The sequence below is a fragment of the Oryx dammah genome, unplaced genomic scaffold, assembly GCF_014754425.2.
Source record: "Oryx dammah isolate SB20612 unplaced genomic scaffold, SCBI_Odam_1.1 HiC_scaffold_11, whole genome shotgun sequence".
In the NCBI taxonomy this organism is placed as follows: Eukaryota; Metazoa; Chordata; class Mammalia; order Artiodactyla; family Bovidae; genus Oryx; species Oryx dammah.
The window spans coordinates 33,155,165-33,174,055 of NW_024070195.1; the positions used below are offsets into that span (position 1 = coordinate 33,155,165).

Below are 18,891 nucleotides of genomic sequence, written 5' to 3' on the forward strand. Positions count from 1 at the left end.
AATGGGTGGGTTTAATGCAAATAGAAGGAAGCCTCTGAGCTATTATTCCAGGAGGAAATGAAGCCTGCTACCCTGGGAAGCTCAAAGTACGCAGAGTTGGGAAGGATTCCAATTCATTGGAGGTTTAGATTCGTTAGACCCTATTCTAAAGGAATTTAGAGGCTGTCTCTATACAAGAGGCTGCAAAGCTCCCAAGCACAGTTGCCCGGGGCAGGGGTAAGGAGAGAGAGCCACAGGGAGATCTGGAAGGTTGAGAGAAGTGCAGCTGGGGGCACTGCTGGTGGTCTCAGTCTTCCCACTGCAGCAGGAGGCTGGGGTCTTAGGGGCTGAAAGCTGGAGGCATCTGAGGCAGAGACTCCAAGGTCAAGGACTGGTGGACTAAGGACAATAGCCAGGCCGCAGTTTTTAAACAATAAGAATGATTTGAATAGGAATACCTTTCAAGGCAGGAATGAACTAATTTGTGGCCACAGTCCCCCACTCCTTCCCAGCCACACATCCAGGAGGCTCAGTGCATTTCTGTGACTGGCTGACTCCTGTAGGATTTTTGAACTCTGGTGAGACAGCAGAAGTACCACCTTTGGAGATTCCAGTCTGAGGGAGGAGATGAGAGGGGAGGCTCAGTGTCCGGCGGCTCAGCTCTCCCCTAGGATGTTGCTCCAGGTACCACACTGTGATGGGGCATTCCTTGCCTTTAGCGTCCCCAGCACTGCCCATAAATGCCAACAGCGCCCTCTAGCTATGTGACAATATTGCATTTGCAAATGCTCCCTGGACAGGGGTGTGGTACCACCCCAACGGAGAGCTACTGGGTTCCCCCTTTTGGAGCTGAGGAAACGACTTACGCCCCTGCTAGCCTCTTCCTGACGTAGAAACACAGAGACACAGAAGCCAGTGGCACATGTTGTTCAGTATATTAATGCCCCCCACACCAGTGAGGGGAGAAGGGAGGGGTCGTGAAACAGGGGAGCCTGAGCAGCGTGGAAAGCGTGGACCACCTCCCCAGCTGGAGACTCTGGGGAAAGTGTCACTTAACCTGTAGTGAAATATACTTGGAGAGGGAGGAAACTGGAGTAAATCCAGCCACCGAAGTCTGGTTGGGGTAAAAGAAAAACACTTTGAGTGGGGAGGGTGGCCCGGGAGGGTGGGCCCGGAGGCCCGCTGATGGAGTGAAGCTGGCATCCAGGGTACGTTCCATCAGCAGGCTGCAGAGCTGAGTGCCACGGGGAGTACACCGACCCCAGGCCAGAAGCCCTGGGGGGCTGGTGGTGGAAAGAAGTCGGGCTCCTGCAGACTAACCCCACATAGTTATGTGCAGCCACTGTGGAGTGAGAAGAAGGTCAGAAGATGGGAGAGGTGGGGCACGATGTCCGTGGAGAGGGAAGGGTCAGAGGAGCCACTGGTGGGGGGTGCCTGAGATCTCATCCATGTACCTGGTTCAGGTCCAGAGAAATCTGGCCAGTGTTCTTAGGGTCCATGGTTAGAAAGTACGCTGTTTCGGGGAGGAGGCAAAGGGAGGAGAGTTGGGAGGTGAGTCAGTGGTCACCCATTCTCAACTAGGGCAGAGGTCAGAAAGGGTATCCCTCTCTCCAGCTACATCCCCAGTCCCGTAGGGAGTTAATGATAAGGACTCCTTCCTAAAGCCTTGCTCTGAACCACAGCCAGTTCTGAGTGCTCTCCAAATACTGTCTCATTTAATGTCTACCGTGGTCTTATGCAAGCAGCACTATTATCTTCACTTACAGGCACAGAGAGATACAGTGACTTGGTCAAGGCAACAGAGCCCGCAAGTGGTGGGCTGGGATTTGAACCCAGACTGTCTGCGCCCTGTGGAGGGGAGTGTTCTGGAGCAGGGCTTCTCGTGCAGGTATGCGGGAGAAGGCAGGTGGGCCAGTGGCCCGGGGTGGGGCGTGGGCAGGTGCCTGCCTGACTCACTGAACATGGCCTTCAGCCTCAGGAAACAGCTGATGAAGCTGTCAAACTCCATGATCAAGTTGTCATTCGCGTACCTGGCCACCAGCACCTGCGTCACCTTGTTGTTCAGTCTGATGCCTGGGAGAGAGAGGGGTGCGGAAGGAGAGAGTCCAGCCCTTTGGCCGCTGCCTCCCCTATCCCAGCCCCCAAACCCTGTCCTGCCCCTAGCCCACCTGCTTTCTCAATTGCCAAGCGCATCTCATAAGAGTTCAAGGTGCCTGACTGGTCCTGGTCACACTCTCGGAAGATGTCCTGAAGGGACAGGCAGTTGTGGTAGGGCCGTGTGCAGGGCACAGTGCTTCACAACCAGGACCCCCGTGCCCTGTCCCCCGCTGGCCTACACCTGAGCTCCCATATTCCTATCGCCTGGTGACCGCAGAGCTGGCTCCTGGCACCTTGCTCAGGGCTCTCTGCCTGTATTCTTTATGTTAGTTGATACCTAGACTCTGCTGGTTATTGAATATATATATATTTTAGCCACATTGCAAGGCAGGGACCTTAGTTTCCTGACCCAGGATCCAATCCACGGCCCCCACATTGGAAAAAGTCCCAACCACTGAGACTGTCAGGAAAGTCCCGGGAACATTTTGACTATTTCATATGGCAGCATGTCAACGACTCCATCCCGGGATATGTGTGTGTGTGCTTGTGTACACGCGCATGTCTCGTCAGGGGCTCCTGTTACAGGTTCATCTTCGTTAGACCGCCTAGTCCTCTTTCCTCACAAGGACCTCTCTCAGCCCCGTAAACTGCCCCCTCAATGCCCTTTACCGTCCATTTCTTGATTTTTCTCCACAGGACCTGAAACTCCTGAAGCCCCAGTTTGCCAGAGCCATCTTTCTGAGAGGAGAGGCAGTCAAGGATATCAGAGGAGGGGGTGGGGAGGACATCCCGGGGGCTGGGAAGCAGAGCAGCTCACTGAGGTGCTCACTACCCCAAGACTGAAGGGCCCTGTAGGTGACTGGGGTGACAGCCAGGAGAAACTGGCATCTTTTGTTACCCCAGAGCCTAATCCCCATCCAGAAGGAGGGCATGGCTGGCCAGAGAGGGGGCCACCTCGGGGCAGGCTCAGGGGTAGGGGCTGGGGCAGGATAACCCTGGGCAGGATGGCCCACTGGACGGGAAGATACATCCAAGAGGTTGATCATGCGGCGGCACACGTCCAGGCTGAAGCCCTCGGTTTTGAAGTTTTTGACTGGGAGAGAGGGAGGGGGCAGGAAGAAGGGGAGGGGTGAGCTGTGTGTTGCTGGGATGGGGGGAGGGGCAGGTGATTAAGGGTGATTAAAGGAAAGCTTGTAGCGGGTGGAAGACTCACATCTGGAGACCACCTTGTTGAGCAGTTTCTGTAGCTCATACATGCCTATCTCCTTGCCCTAGGAAAGGGGGACTGTAAACTCTCGCTCTGGCCCCTTCAGCCCCCAGTTACCTCCTTTCAGTACCCCCAGACCTCTGCCTCTCACCTCTCCACCTGCCACTATTTGAAACAAACGTACGAAGTCCTGGTCTACGTCACTCTCAGAGATGCTCTCCTGGAGGGAGAGGGGTGGGAGAGGGACACGATCCAGAGCGCTCCTTCACACTCCAACCCACACACACTGCCCTGAACCCCCAACCCCATGGCCTCCCCTCACCTCTCGGAGATGCTCAGCATAGTTGGCTTCATCCAGTTCCCTGGGCAGAAGTGGATGAAGGTGTGGAGTTAGCAGGGGTTCAGGGAGACAGGGACTCCGGTGGGAAGGGTGGGGAGGTCATGTGTCTCTGAAGCAATAGGGAATGGGTGCCATGGGATTGGGGTTCCAATTCTGACTCTGCTCCTACTTTGGACTTCCCTGCCTCGTGCCTCAGTTTCCTTGACTGTAAAATTAGGGACATAGTGTCAGTGTCGGTGGGGGCTACCGGATGACTGATCCCTGAGCATGACATCCTACACCTCGGGGTGGGGGCAGGTGGCCTTGGAGCAGTGAGGTGGGGCCCCTCACCAGGACTCGCTGTGCTTCTCGGTGAAGACCCGCAGCAGGAAGTCGGCGTCCTTGTGCGGCTCGAAGGTGGAGGGGATGATGATGTATTCCCCCGGGGGCAGCTGGAACTGGCTGCTCACCTCCCGTGAATTGGTGAAGATCTCCGAGAAACCCAGGTCCTGGTACTTGACGAAGAAGTCCTTTTTCAAGTGGACATCCTGGAGGTTCTGAAACTGTACGTGCCCTGCAAGTGGGTCCACGGTCCTCCGGGGGAGGGCAGGGAGAGAGGGACCCCCACAGTGAGGCCTAGCTGGGCAAGGTTAGGGGGACGCTGTCCGGCTGGCAGGTAACTCCAGTGTGGTCGTTTCCTTCCCTGACTCCCACCCAGGGCCCAAGGGGGCTGGAACCCTGACCCAGTGGCCCCCAGACCCTTCACCGAATTCCACCCCTGGCCCATCTACACGCAGCCAGGAATGGGGTGGGTGTCTGCCGGGCGTCAAGCCCCTCGTCTTCGGTACCTCCTTTGGGATCTGGGAAGGGAAGAAAGAGGAAGGTCAGATCCCCAGGATGGCTAAGGGGCTCAGGTCCATGGAAGTTAGGCTGTGTGTGTGTTGGTGTTGGGGGGGCTGCTGCTAATAAGGGCCCTGGGACACCAGTGTGGGGAGGCGTGTGGGATCTAAGAGCTGTTAAGTCCCAGCCTTAATAACCTTTCCTTTTGCTTTGGACAGCAAAGTATGGTTTACACCAAGTTTTGCGAAGAGGATATTTTATCACTTCGGGTTAAGGATGGAAAGGAAATCCCCCAGAGGTGGTGAACTAACTCACCCAGTCTCACGCTGCTGAGCAGTTGGAGAACTGGGAAAAAACATGGGGAGAGCATTTTCCATGAAGTGCTAATTTTTCCCAGAAAATTCATAGAAACTCAGGAATGAGCACAAAGGTGCTCATTAAAAAGGTGCTCTATAAAAAGGTGACTTAAACCAAGATAAATAATTGCTCTCCTGCAGAAATATAGGTTCCTGCAGAACCTTTAATATACTAATGGCCCAGGGGAGCTCTGGGTGGGTGTAGAGAAGGCAGCCTTTCCGGGAGGGGTCGCATCTAACCTTAGAAATGGCTTTGGGTGTGTCTGTTAACCTGAGGGACACACAGCCTAGGAGGAAGGCAGGGCTCAAGTCTGCTTTTGTTCATGATTGAGCATATAGAAGGTGCTCCATGGATACTGTTGACTATGTAAGTGAAAGGACAAATGGGCGTTTCTAGGATTTTGCAAGGCACAGTTTGGGAAACACTTGTCAAGGGTTTTTCCTGGCCAGACTCCATGCCCTTGGTGCGGTGGCTCTGCGGAGGTTTGGGGGCTGTGGAGAAATCTCTGAGTGTGTTGAAACCCGGATGAGTTTGGACATGACCTTGCCTCTGGTTCCCAGTCTCCTTCCTTTTTATTAAAGGCATTACTATTTGAAAGGCCCTTTGAACAATGCCTGGCACAGAGGAAGTGCTCCTTAAATGTTTTTTTTTTTTTTCCTTTTTGTTTACACCTCGAGGCATGTGGGATCTTTGTTCCCAACTGGGAATAGAACTGCCCCCCCTGCACTGGACCACTAGGGAAGTCCCTCCTTAAGAGTTTTCTATTTAAAAAATTTGGAAAGAAAACTGTCAGCCCTGCCTTAAAAGCTCAACACACCACTCAAGAAAAAGCCAGGGCAGGGGGTTGGGGAGGAGGGATAAACTGGGAGACTGGGACTGATATACACACACTACTGTAAATACAACAGGTAACTAATAAGGACCTGGCTTCCGCAGTGCCTCAGCTGTAAAGAACCTGCCAGTAATGCAGGAGAGAAGGCAGGAGTAACGGGTTGGATTCCTGGTTCAGGGAAGATTCCCTGGAGAAGGAAATGGCAACCCATGCCAGTATTCTTGCCTGGGAAATCCCATGGACTGTCCACGGGGTCGCAGAAGAGTCAGACACGACTTAGCAACTAAATACCACCACCAATAAGGATCTCCTGCTCAGCACAGGGAACTCTACTCAATACTATGTAATGACCTATGTGGGAAAAGAGTAGGTGTGTGTCTATATACCACTGATCCACTTTTTTGTATATCTGAAACTAACACAACGTTGTGGGGAGCAAAGAAGAAAGAGTGAGCTAGGGGTGTGGTTGAAGGGAGGATGTCCTAGTCCTGGGGCTGTGGGTGGGCAGTGGTCCAGGGGTTGAGGCAGGAGCAAGAGTGGCCAGGGGACCAGCTGGGCGCCCACCGAGTAGATGACGAAGCCGATGGTCTCCAGCTGGGCTCCGTGGGGCCTTGTCCGCCTCCAGTTCTTCTGCATCAGGGCCACCAGGCAGGTGCAGATGGCTTCATTGTCCTCTATGTCGTCATCCTCCTCGGGGAGACAGATCTTAAACTGGGGGTTGGTCCAGAATGTGTCTGTGGAGGAAGCAGGTCAGGATGGCCCTGCCCTTCCCGGGGTGGACGGGCTTCCAGGCCACACGCCCGCCTCCTCAACAGGGCCCAGTGGCATCTGATGGACCTTGCCCCTGGGCCCCTGGGCCCCGTTGTGCAGTGGGTCAGTGGCCCATCACCCACTCCCTGCCCCGAGTTCCACCCCCACCCTTGCACAGCCCACCCAGGTAGCTCCGGCAGCCCCCTGCAGTGCTGCCCCTCCGCCAGCTGCCCTCGTAGAAGGTGGTGTGCCAACAGCTCTTGGAGTCCCCAGAGAGCGTGTCGGGTATCACGTTGCAGATTTCCAGGAGGGTGAAGTTGCCAAGGAAATCTTGGTAGGACATCCTGTGGTAGGGGGTGCGCAGAGCCATCAGTGGCACACCCACCCCCATGGACCCCCCTAGAACCTCCCCGTCCAAGGCTCGGGTGCAATGGGCGGCGGGAGGATGAAGGGGGTGGGCGTGGGACTGACCAGAACTCTCCGTCCTCCTTCCTGTGCAGTAGCTGCCTCTGGACAGCTGGGGCCACCTCCTCCCACTCCTTGGCGCTGGAGCAGAGACAGGTGGGGGAGCAGAGCTCGTTCCTCCCCCAGGGCTCCCCTCACCCCGGAGCTACTTGAGAGCCCTGGTTAGATGGAGAATCTCTCGGTGGCACGGCCTTGCTCCGTGGGGGTGGGGCCTTCGGTGTGCTCTGCCCCTCCCCGCAGAGCGCTGGCGGGCCACCTACTTGTCACTCCAGGCTCCGTTCCACTCAATCCGGCCCCAGGGATTCCGGACTCGGATCAGCGTTTCTGTCCTGCCTTGGTAGGAGACCTGGGTGGGTTGTGGGCGGAGGTCAGGGGCATAGGGTCAGAGAAGCTCTCCTCGAGCCTCCCTGGCTGGGGTTACAGGGCTCAGACTCACATCCTGGAGGCCGGTCACTGAGTAAGCATGTCCTCTCACCAGCATACCCTGGGTCAAGGATTCCAGCTCATGTTCGTTAGTGACCTGCAGAACACAGAGGGCTCGAGAGGAACTCAGGAGCGGGTCAGGGGGACGGGGGGCACCTGAAGACAGGTGACAACTCTCTGAACTCCCTGTTTTAAAACTTATTTTTACTGGAGAAGAGTTGCTTTACAATAAATGTCACGTTCGTTTCAGAGGTATGGCAAAGTGAATCGGCTAGACGTGTACATGTTATCCCCTCTTTTTAGGACTTTGTTCTTATTTAGATCTGGGTTCACTTTTATTTTTTTAATTAAACTTTGCCTTTTCAAGTGCTTGCAGACTCACAAGCAATTTTAAGAAATGATACAGCGAGGTCCTGTGTGCCCCATGTCCAACATCCTACAGCGGTAACATCTTCCAAAACTATAGTGCAGGGACTTCCCTGGTGGTCAGGTGGTTAAAAACCCACCTTCCACAGCCCGGGACCAAGGTTCAAACCCTGGTTGTGGAACCGAGACCCCACACACTGTGGGGCAACTAAGCCCACACACCGCAATGAAGACCCAGGGCTGTCCAGATAAAAATAAGTAATTAGTTTTTAAAAACTGCTAAAAAAAAAAAAAAGCTATAGCATGATATCAAGGTTTTTTGTTCTGTTTTATTTTTTTAGCTATGCCATACAGCATACAGGGTCTTAGTTCCCCAGCAGCGACTGAACCTGTGTCCCCTGCAGTGGAAGCGTGGAAGTCCCTATAGCACAATATAAAAACCAGAATGAATATGTTGACACAATCTGTTGATCTAACACAGATGCCTCCACTTTTACTAGTATTCATTTGTGTATGTTTTATGTATTGTTATCATATGTATAGTGTTCTGTATCTACCACCATCATCGCAATACAGAACATTTCCATCACCGCTAACATCTCACATGCTGCCCTGTTATAGCCAACAATCACCTCTTATGACCGTCTTCCCTAAACTCTGACAACTCCTAATCTGTTCTCCATTTTTCAAGAATTTTGTCATTTCAAGGCCTTCCCTAGGTGGCTCAGTGGTAAAGAATCCATCTGCCAATGTAGGAGACACGGTTCCATCCCTGATCTGGGAAGATCCCAAATGCCTTGGGGCAACTAAGCCCACAGCCACAACTATGAAGCCTGGGAGCCCTAGAGCTCATGCTCTGCAACAAAGAAAAGCCACAGTGAAGACTAGAGAGTAGTCCCTGCTTGCTGCAACCAGAGAGTAACTTGCACAGCAATGGAGACCCAGCACAGCCAAAAATAAATAGATTAAAAAAATAATTTTGTCATTTCAACACTGTCATATAAGCAATCGTACAATATGGAACCTTTGGGGATTGGCTTTTTTAATTCAGCAGAATTTCCTTGAGACTCATCCAAGTTGTTGTGTGTGTCAATAGTTCACGTCTTTTTATTGTTGAGTAGCATCCCCTGAAATGAGTTCACTGCAGTCTGTTCAACTGTTCACCCGTTGAAAGACACCTAAGTCGTTTCCAGGTTCTGGTTATTACAGATAGACCTGCTTTGAACATTTGGGCACAGGCTTTTGTGTGGACCAAAGTTTTCATTTCTCTGGGATAAATGCCCAAGAATGCAATTGCTGGGTCTCACAGTGACACTCTTGTGTTCAGTCACTCAGTCATGTCTGACTTTTTGTGACACTTTGGACTGTAGCCTGCCAGGCTCCTCTGTCCGTGGGGTTTTCCAGGCAAGGATACTGGAATGGCTTGTCATTTCCTCTTCTAGGGGATCTTCCCCACCCAGGGATTGAACGAGTCTTTTGCATCTCCTGCCTTGCAGGCAGATTCTTTACCATTGAGCCATGGGGAAGCCTCACAGTGGCACTCTGGGTTTATTTGTTTATTTGAACAAATAGGTGTTGGGAATCTATTGTATGCCAAGTACCACCTTAAGTCCCAGGATCAGCTGTCAAAGAGACAAATGAGGTAGCTGCCTTCATGGAAGGGATTCCCTAGTGGCTCAGATGGGAAAGTATCTCCCTGCAGGGCAGAAGACCTGGGTTTGATCCCCCACTCCAGTATCCACTCCAGTGTTCGTGCCTGGGAAATCCCATGGACAGAGGAGCCTGGCGGGTTACAGTGCATGGGGTCTCAAAGAATTGGACACGCCTTCGTGGAATATGGAAACTGTCTGGAGAAGTTTGGTTATGAATATACACATTAACAAGTATGACAGTTTCTGACTGTGATAAATGTTGGGGGAAAAAAATCAAAACAAAGTAGAGAGGAAATCAGGGGTAGGAACAGCTAACTGAGATTGAGAGGCAGGGAAAACTAGCCTGAGGGAGGGGCACTGGAGTGGAAATGTGAATGAGAAGGGGCTAGTTATGCAGGTATCTGGAGAAAGAACTTTCTAGGTGAAAGCAACGACAGGCACAAATGCCCTGAAGCGAAACCAAGCATGGTTTACCTCGATGGAGCAGCCCATGAGGGAAGATCGCTCTACGGCCTTCCTAAGCATCCTCTGCAGATTCCTAGGGGGATTCTGGAGTTGGAAGCTCTGCGTCACGCCCCCCGTGAAATCCTCAAAGCCCTCCACCGTGTTGCCCCCCGACAGAGCTTCATACGATCCATTCAGCCTACGGGCACAGAGAAGGCACTGTCTGGGCTCTGTCTGGGAGGCAGCTGGTTGTGAGCTTCAACCTCAGAGGGGGCGGGGAGGGAAGTGAGGGATGCCCCGCAGTCCCCCTGCCTCTTCCCCTGGTTCCAGGTGCTTCCGTCGCTGCCAACGGTCAGGGCAGGCTTGGAGGCCAGGCCAGTCGCTTGGCTAGGCACTCACTTGGCGTATGCCTTCTCCAGCAGGGCACTCCAGAACTCAGTGCGCTCCGCTGAGTGCACAAATACCAGTTTGCCATTCTTTGTGGGCAGCCGGTCATCCACCACTACGTCCATCCACTCCCCAAACTGCCAGATCTAGGGGTAGCAAGGTGGGTGTCAGCGAGGTGTGGGCATCTGTCTGCCCCAGGCCCCCTTCCAAAGGCGCACGCGTGCACACACACACACACACACACACACACACACACTCCCCTCTCCTTGCAAGAGGACTGTTACACAAGTGCCCCCTGGTGGCCAATTCAATGACACACCAGTGACACAGAGCCCACCCACCTCAAGAAAAGCAATGAAAGATCTGAAAGCCCCTCCAGCCTCTAGTCAGGTTCTGCCATGGCCTCCAGAGGGATCCATCCGCCTTTGGACTTTGGCTGGTCTTTTATTTCTGAGGTCTTGTGATTCAGAAAAACTCTTGTGACTTTCAGAAATATTTTTATGACCTGAGGAATTTGTCCACATATTGCATAATTTAAAGAGCAGATTACAAAAATTATGCAAAACTCCCAAGTCATAGATGTTGACAGACAAACACATGCATATACATGCATATATTGATACGTATATGTGTGCTTCTACTGAGAGAAGGAGAGACAGAGACACAGCGAGAAGTAGGAGACAGAGATAGAGGAGGAAAATCACAAACCAATACAACTATTTTCTTCTGGGGCTTTAAAAGCTTAGCTTACACAATTTCTTTAGTGAGAGGATATCTCTCTAATAATTAGGCAAAAATCTACCCTAATAAATATCTTTTTTTTTTCAAAAGGAAAGGGGAAAGTTAAGCTTCAAAGCATGTACTAATTCTCACGCAGCCTCCACGCACACGTGCACATGCCTCAAACACAAATCAACTCTGGCTTTCCAATCATCCTTCACCTGAAAATGGAAGATGCCAGCGTAGTTCTTCTTGAAGCTCTGCCCCTTGGGCACCACGCGGGACAGCAGTTTAGGGTATGCGGTGAGGGAGCCAATGGCGGCCAGCAGCCAGCAGTCTCCTGAAAAGACAGCAGGACTGCCCAGCTGCGCATTCCCGTGTGTGTGGCCCCGGAGTCCAAGCCGAGGATGGGAACAGGCAGTGGGAGCCCACACGAGAGAGGCTCTCCTTCACCTAATACCTTAGACTGGGGAAGTCGGAGCACCTGCAGGACTTTAAAAAATGTTGTCCACAAGTCCTTCTACAACCCTCCCCCCAAGAGCAGAAGGCTAGTTCCCCTTCCCTTCCATGGGAGTGGAGTGCACGCACGCATGCTTTTTTTTTTCCTGGCAGAGTGGCACGTGGGATCTTAGTTTCTGCACCACGGATCAAACCCATGCCCCTCTGCAGGAGAAGCACAGAGTCTTAACCACTGGACCACCAGGGAAGTCCCTGCAGGCTCGTTTGTTTTTAACAGCAGAACCTGGGGGAGGTCACCTCCTGTTTCTCCTGAGACCAGCTGGTGAAGTCAGTCTAGCCTCCCCCTTGTTCTGTCTCAGGCCACTCACTCTGGGGGATGCCAGCTACCATGTGGGGACGCTCGAGTGTCCTACAGAGAAGCTACGTGGCAAGGACCTGAGGCCTCCTGCCACGTGAGCATGCCATCTCGGAAGGGGACCCTCCAGCTCCCGTTGAAACCTCATGAGAGACCCTGAGCCAGACCCACCCAGCTCTATTGCTTCCTAATTCCTGCCCCGGAGAAACTGTGAGATGATAGATGTTTGTTGTTGCTTTAAGTCACTGAGTCTTGGAGCAATTAATAACTAATATGTTGCTGTTCAGTTGCTAAGTCATGTTGGACTGTGTGACCCCATGGTCTGTAGCCTACCAGGCTCCTCTGTCCATGGGATTTCCCAGGCAAGAAAACTGGAGTGGGTTGCCATTTCCTTCTCCAGGGGATTTTTCCCAACCTGGGATTGAACTTGCATCTTCTGCAGGCAGGTTCTTTACTGCTGAGCCACCTGGAAAGCCCGATAATGAATATAGCACCCTACTTATTCCCAGACCCAGATGGCAGCAGGTGGGGATGGAATCTGGCTTAGTGGAGGAGCAGGGAAACAGAAGAGCTGTTTGAGCCTTGAGGTCCCAGTTCCCCAGCCCCAAAAGACACCCCAGGCTTTCCTGCTCCCCACTCACCAAGCACCCCCTGGCAGATGTCAGTTGGGCTGACCCCATTCACGATGAATTGAGGATTGCTTGTGATTTGCTGCAGAGAAGAAAGAAAGGTTTCAGAGAGCCCAAGCCATCTCCTCTTAACCTCCCTCCTACCTCCTCAGGGAATGCTGCCTGCCTCTTGGATTCTAGGGGAAACGTGGATGGGGGAAATGGGGTGGAGGTGGGAAGATGGCATAGGTGTAAGCTGTGACAGCAAAAGTCAGTGAGTGACCTTCCCAGGGTCACCTGAGAGATTTTACTTAAGCACTTCCAGAACTGTCCTTAACCCGAATGGAGGTGGAATCCAGGGCAGAGCCAAGAGAGGGCTGTGGGGGATTGGGAATTATGCAAGCGATTGGGGCGTCACTACACGTCCCCTCCCCCAGGAGTCCACGCCTCCCTTCCCGGTGCCCACACTGGGCCGCTGCCAGCTGATATTCTGCACGTGTTTGGAGTTGGGTGCCAGTTCCTTGAAGCCTAGTGAAGTGGGTTCTGCAGGGAAAAAGGGGTCCTCGAACAGCTCTCCCCTCCGTAGGCAGAGTGCTCGCAGTTCCTCAAAGCTCTGGTTGTTGTAGTTCTGGGCGTTGTGGTGCTGGCCCACGCCCTTGGCCTTGAGTCGGTTCTGGCTTATGTGGGCCGCAATCCCTCTGTCAAAAACGGTCTCTGCTTAATAATCAAAGGACAAATAACCCATTAAAAATGGACAAAGGAGTCCAGCGCTCCAATCTGCTCCAGCCCAGTTGCCTGTCCCTGATCCAGCGCCACCATGCCCTGGTGCCCCGTGTGCAACAAGGAGGTGTACTTTGCTGAATGGGTGACATCCCTGGGGAAGGACTGGCATTGGCCTGGCCTGAAGCATGAGAATTGTGGAAAGACGCCTAGCTTGGGGCGGGGATCAGGTGGAACATGAAGGCAGGCCCTGCTATGCGGCCATGCTCAGATGCAAAGGTTTTGGGCATGGTGGAGCCGAAAGCCACACTTTCAAGTAAACCCAGGTTTTGGAGACCCCGCTCTCCAGCTGCTTGCCAGGCCACTGCCTTCCAGACTGATAGCAGGCCTTCCCCCCAGGTACTGGGCTTCCCTGTAGACCCCCATGCCCTCAATAAACCTGGACCTTTGGGAGAAAAAAAAATGGACAAAGGATCTGAATCGGGGTCTCTCTGAAGAAGATATACAAATGACCGACAATCACATGAAAAATGCTCAGTATCATTCGTCACCAGACAAATGCAGGTCAAGGTCAGTTCACACCCACTGAAAGTTAAGTGTTAGTCGCTCAGTCATGTCTGACTCTGCAACCCCATGGACTATAACCTGCCAGGCTGCTCTGTCCATGGAATTCTGTAGGTAAAAATACTGGAGTGGGTTCCCATTCCTTTCTCCAGGGGATCTTTCCGACCCAGGGATCGAACCTGGATTTCCCACATTGCAGGCAGATTCTTTACCGTCTCAGCTATCAGGGAAGCCTGCTAGGACAGCTCTAATCCAAAAGATTGGTAATGAGACGTGTTGGTGAGGATGTGGGGAAATTGGCGTTCTCAGACACTCCTGGTGGGGCTGTGAAAGGGTGCAGCCACTTCGGAAAATAGTCTGGCAGCTCCTCAGTTAAACACAGAATTACCACACGACCCAGAAATTTCACCTCTAGGTATATATACCCAAGAGAGATGAAAGTATGTTAATACGTCCAGGACTTCCCTGGTGGTCCAGAGGTTATGAATCACCTGCCAACGCAGAGGACATGAGTTCAATCCCTGGTTCTGGAAGACTCCACGTGAGTCGGAGCAACTATGTCTGTGCGGCACAACTAGCGAACCCGCGCTCCGCAAACAAGAGAATCCACTGCGGTGAGAAGCCTGTGCGCTGAAACTAGGATGTGCCCTACTCATCACAACCAGGGAAAGCCTGTGTGCAGCAACAAAGACTCAGCGCAGCCAAAAATAAATAAGTAAATAAAATAAAAAAATATCTGTCCATATAAAAACCTGTACACAAATGTTTATAGCAGCAGGATTAGTCATAATTGCCAAAACGTGGGGGGAAAAACCCAAATGTCCATCAGCTGATGAATGGACAAGCAAAGTGAGGAATACATAGACGATGAAAAGAAATGAAGCACTGAGATGAACCTTAAAAACACTTGGCTAAGTGAAGACAGCGGTCACAAAGGACTACATATGATATGATTCCAATTATGCAAAGTGCTCCAAATGGGCCAATTCATATACAGACAGGAAATATAATCATGGTTGCCTAGGGCTTAGGGGGTTGCGGGGTTGGAAATTGATAGCTACAGGGTATGAGATTTCTTTGGGGGGAGAATGAAAAGGTTCTAAAATTGATTGTGGCAATGGTTGCACAACTCTGTGAGTGTACTGAAAGCCATTGACTCCTACACTTTAAATGGGTGAATTATAAGGTGTGTGTGTGAATCACAGTTCAATAGAGCATTTTTTTTTTTTAATGATCTCCAGACTGTGCAAACAGACACTGCCTTTTGGGGAGAGGGGAAATAAGGGAGAGTCGAGGGCAGGAGGGCAGAAGGAAAGGAGCGTCTCAGGGGCGAGAGCCAGTTAGGGAATGGCCCCACAGCTGAGTCTCTGAGAGGAAAAGTCAGGTCGGCTGACAGACCCTGGGTCAGAGGCAGTGGGGGGACCCAGGATCCGTCCTCCTGCACAGAGACTGCAGGCTCTTACCTGCTTCCTGAGGCTTTCCTAACCGTGGACTGATTGCCCTCTGCCACCATCAGTGAACCCCAGGGCAGAGCACGGAGGAGGGGCAAGAGGAGCTGAGACCACAGTGCGAGACCCACTCTGAATCTCCAGTCCTACCCCCCGGGCACCCAGGGACAGTCCTCCCATATTCTCAGCTGTTTCTGAAATAAGGAAGCACTTAGCGGGAAGGCTGGAAGGATGTGGTCTAAGTTAAACAGAGCCCAGTGGGGCCCGGGGTGAAGGAGGAACCCAGAGTGAGGAAAAGAAGGGGGCAGCTGCAGAGAGGGGGGCAGGGGTCCTGGGCTGTCTAGAGGGAAGACCGGATTGGGCCCCCGAAGGGGCACTGTGTTCCTCAGAGGCAGGAGCCGGGGGCTTAGCTGTGCTTCCTCCCTCGAACTGGTCAGGAAGAATTAGAGCAGTGAGCCGACAGGCCTAAGCGCCTGCTCTGCCGGGCACACCAGGCCCAAGAGAGGGCTGTGCTTTACCCACAGTTACCAGAACAGGAAGCCGCAGCGCCAAGGTCAGGGGTTGGCCCAAGGTCACAGAGTCAGGGTTGAGGTGGATTCAGTCTGACCGCAGAGCCCAGGCTAGGCTCGTGACCTTCTCGCCACACTGCCCTGGAGGCAGGCCAGGGGACCCAGCACCACCTCCCCATGCTCATCGACTAGGGAGGCCACAGGCCATTTGTGGCTGAACTTACCTGATGCCCCCTTACTCTTCCCACCACCCCAAGCGAGAAACCCAGTCTTCAGTCCCTCATTAGTGTCTTCTGGGACTTCCCCGGGTCCAGGAATGACCCCTGTTCTCTCCACTTATTAGCCTGACAAACCCACCCAGGCTGCCCCTGACCAGCCCAGCACCTCGGAGCAGGGGCTGCCTCGGTGCCTCTGCTTGGAATCATTCCTGACCCCATGCTCACATCTGTCCACTGGGAAGAGTCCTGGTTCAATGCCACCCGCTCGGTGAGGCCGCCCCCAGACAGGCCTGTGCAAAGTTGGGACTGCCCTGGTGTCCGACACCAAGGTTGGGGGGTTCCCAGTTGTGGAAGACCAGAGCTGGGGGCAGGGGAGAGAGTAGGTGGGTAGGAATCTGGGACTTATTCCCTTCACCCCTTTTCCCTCCAGCCCTTTCTCTTCCAACCTAAGCCCTCTGGGCTTCCCTCAGGAATGATTGGGAAGCTCCCTCTCCCTCCCTCAGACTAGGGGAAAGCGAAGAAAGGGGTGTGTGTGTGTGGAGAGTGTGTGTTTGTGTTTACGTGGTGTGTCTGTGTAGCGTGTCTGTGTATGTGGAGTATGTGTGTATCTGTGGAGTACATGTGTGTATGTGTGTGTCTGTCTCCATGGAGAACGTATGTGTGTATGGCTGTGTCGAATGTGTCTGTGTGTCTGTGTAGTGTGTGTGTGTCTCTGTGTGTAAAGAGTTATGAGTGTATCTGTCGAGTATATGTGTGGGAGGAGGATGTTTTTTCTTTTGCCCAGAGATGAAGAGGGTCCTGAGAGGAAGGACGAACCCAGAATTCGTGCTCGTTTCACTGCCAGGCCGGTCCTCACCCAGTGTTGCCGTTGCTGGCAGGAGAGGCTGTTCCTGACTTGGGTGGGTGGAACCCAGGGCCCCCCCAAAGAAGGTAAGTCAGCTCTTCTTCCCAGGGGACGCTGTCAGGAGATGCTTTGGCTGCCTTAACTGGGGAGCAGGGCGCAGGGGCTGCTGGCGTCCAGTGGGTAAAGGCCAGGGATACTGCTAAATGTGCTACAGTGTGCAGGACAGGTCTTACAACAAAAGTTATCCTGTCCCCAAACATCAAGAGGGTGGAGGGTGAGAAACCCGGGTTAAGTGAAAGGCCTAGAGCCCCATGTAGTGAGGGAAGCCTCTGTGCCCTTCCTCCAACGGGGCTTCCCCGAGACCTCTGCCCGGCTGCCCCCAAGAGTGGCTGTGCTGAGCTCTTGGGATGGGGGAGGGGGTCTGGGAGGACCACAGAAGGTGCTCGTGTCCCAGAAAACTGGAGAACATCAGAGAAGAAACCAAGGTGATGAGTCTCCTTAATCTCCCTGGAGCCTTCCCTCCAGCTCATCACCCAGCGGAGAGGTCATTGCTCACTGTCCTGGTCTGCGCTCCTGACGCAGCAGCTGGGCTGGCAGGGAGGACTCACACACACACATACGCACACGCACACTCCACCACAGTTATCCCCCAAATGTCTCAGGCCTAGGCATGGGCAAGCTCAGACAGACAGGCAGACAAGGCTGGCTGGGGGAAGGCGAGGCAGATGGCCAGAGCACTATGTGAAAGCAAGGGGTGAATAGATAGGATGATATTGGTCCCAGGTGCGTATCTTGTCTCTCCCATCAGACCGGGGACCTGTAGATTTAGGGGCTAGGTCATGTCCAGGCTCCTCTGACCTCCACTGTCTCCCCAAGTTTGCTCAGATTCATGTCCATTGAGTCAGCGATGCTGTCTAACCGTCTTATCCTTTGCCGCGCCCTTCTCCCTTTGCCTTCAGTTTTGGGAAGGGACCCTGATGCTGGCAAAGACTGAAGATTTAGGGACACCACCTTAATTCTCAGAGCAGAGAGTAAATTAAGTAAATGAAGATGTTGTCTAGACTGGGCTTGGGTCTCCCCTTGGCCTACACTTCCCAAGAAGCCTGGAGACTGGGTCTAGGGTGCCTTTTATTTCCCTAACGGCCACGGCCAAGGGGGCTCTTCTCACACAAGCCTGTTCCCCAGGCGGCTGTGACAGCAGAGTGGCTGGTCCCTCTCCTTTCCCCAACTCAGCGGAGACAAGGAAGTTGTTCTCCTAAGGGTCTGACCATCCATGGCCTGTTCTTTCCCAGACTGGCTGAGGAAGAGGCCCAACTCCTGAGCCTCGGGAGCATCCAGTCTGATGGAGTAGTCACCCCCAAGGACACACAGCCCCTTCCTGGGGTGGGGGAGGTCCTCATCGGCCAGGTACGCCAGTGGGACAAACCCCATCAGCGCCTACCTGGAGAGTACAGCATGCTGGTACCTTGCATGGTGCTTGACAGTTGAAGGTTCTGGGGATGGGGGGTTTGCAGAGGACCCCTCCCCCTCCAGAACTCTCCCAGAATCCCCTGGGATTCCTAAGTCAGTGGCACGTTTTTAACAGCTGCCTCCTTCCCACTTGTCCCCCACAGGCTGGTGCCGGTACTAATGGCCCCTTTCTATCTGCTGGTCCCCACCCACCAGTCCAAGGGCCATCTCCCTGTGGGGACAGGAGACCCAGGACTCCCACCCTGGGGGCCACCACCAGGCTGGCTGTCCTCATGCCATCATCTCAGGATGTCTGAGTCCCTCTTTTTCCGTCCAAGATTGACAGGTAGGGGCTGTCTCTGACACCCCAAAGGGATCTCTTTTACCTTGAAAGCCTCCTTGATTCCTGAAGCCACTGACATGGCATCCACCCTGTGCATCTCTGACTTCACATGGTCTTCACTGTGCCTCTCTCTTGTTCTTATAAAGACACCAGTTGTACCGAATTAGGGACCCATCCTTTTTCAGCATGACCCCATCTTATCTAATTGTTTCTGCAATGACCCTATTTCCACATAAAGCCACATACTGAGGTATTGGGGATTAGGACTTCAATATATCTTTTTGGGGGGATGACATTCAATCCATAACATTCTTCTTGGCATGGTTAGGCCACTGGTATGCCTCAGAGCAGGCGAGGGGGTGTTCCTGGCTTAATTCCATGACCCCTGGGGAAAGGGTCTGGTACCATGCCAGTCATTTCAGTTTATTTTGGGGTCCTTGACTAATTACTCTCCTTTCCATGTCAGTTTTCTCAGCTGAACCGTAAAAAGTTTGAATGAGGCAAGATATCCTGTCTTTAAGCTCCCATAGCATCCT

General features: G+C 53.0%; 1 protein-coding gene and 1 pseudogene across 1 annotated transcript; one reads left to right on the forward strand and one right to left on the reverse strand.

The window, feature by feature from the left end:
- Positions 1-898: 898 nt before the first annotated feature.
- CAPN11 (calpain 11) lies at positions 899-13,079 on the reverse strand. The gene is made up of 22 exons (XM_040249044.1): positions 13,030-13,079; positions 12,727-12,958; positions 12,294-12,363; positions 11,060-11,178; positions 10,131-10,264; positions 9,762-9,930; positions 7,283-7,366; positions 7,107-7,192; positions 6,853-6,927; positions 6,565-6,725; positions 6,196-6,365; positions 4,451-4,462; positions 3,954-4,165; positions 3,606-3,645; positions 3,435-3,503; positions 3,290-3,347; positions 3,105-3,169; positions 2,746-2,814; positions 2,148-2,226; positions 1,936-2,052; positions 1,434-1,492; positions 899-1,321 (listed from the first exon to the last, which is right to left on the reverse strand). The coding sequence occupies exons 1-22, from the start codon at positions 13,077-13,079 to the stop codon at positions 1,295-1,297; spliced, it is 2,157 nt and encodes a 718-aa protein (XP_040104978.1). The 3' UTR covers positions 899-1,294.
- Positions 13,046-13,300, forward strand: LOC120870097 (annotated as a pseudogene).
- The last annotated feature ends 5,591 nt before the right edge of the window (positions 13,301-18,891 follow it).

What these genes read in the sequence shown, in the direction of transcription:
- CAPN11 (XM_040249044.1), bottom strand. Translation starts at nt 13,079, where the DNA reads ATGGTGGCGCTGGATCAGGGACAGGCAACTGGGCTGGAGCAGATTGGA. An exon ending in GGGCTGCCGGAGCTACCTGG is followed by an intron (nt 6,366 to 6,564) that starts GTGGGCTGTGCA and finishes CTTCCTCCACAG; the next exon opens with ACACATTCTGGACCAACCCC. An exon ending in ATGCTGAGCATCTCCGAGAG is followed by an intron (nt 3,504 to 3,605) that starts GTGAGGGGAGGC and finishes CTCTCCCTCCAG; the next exon opens with GAGAGCATCTCTGAGAGTGA.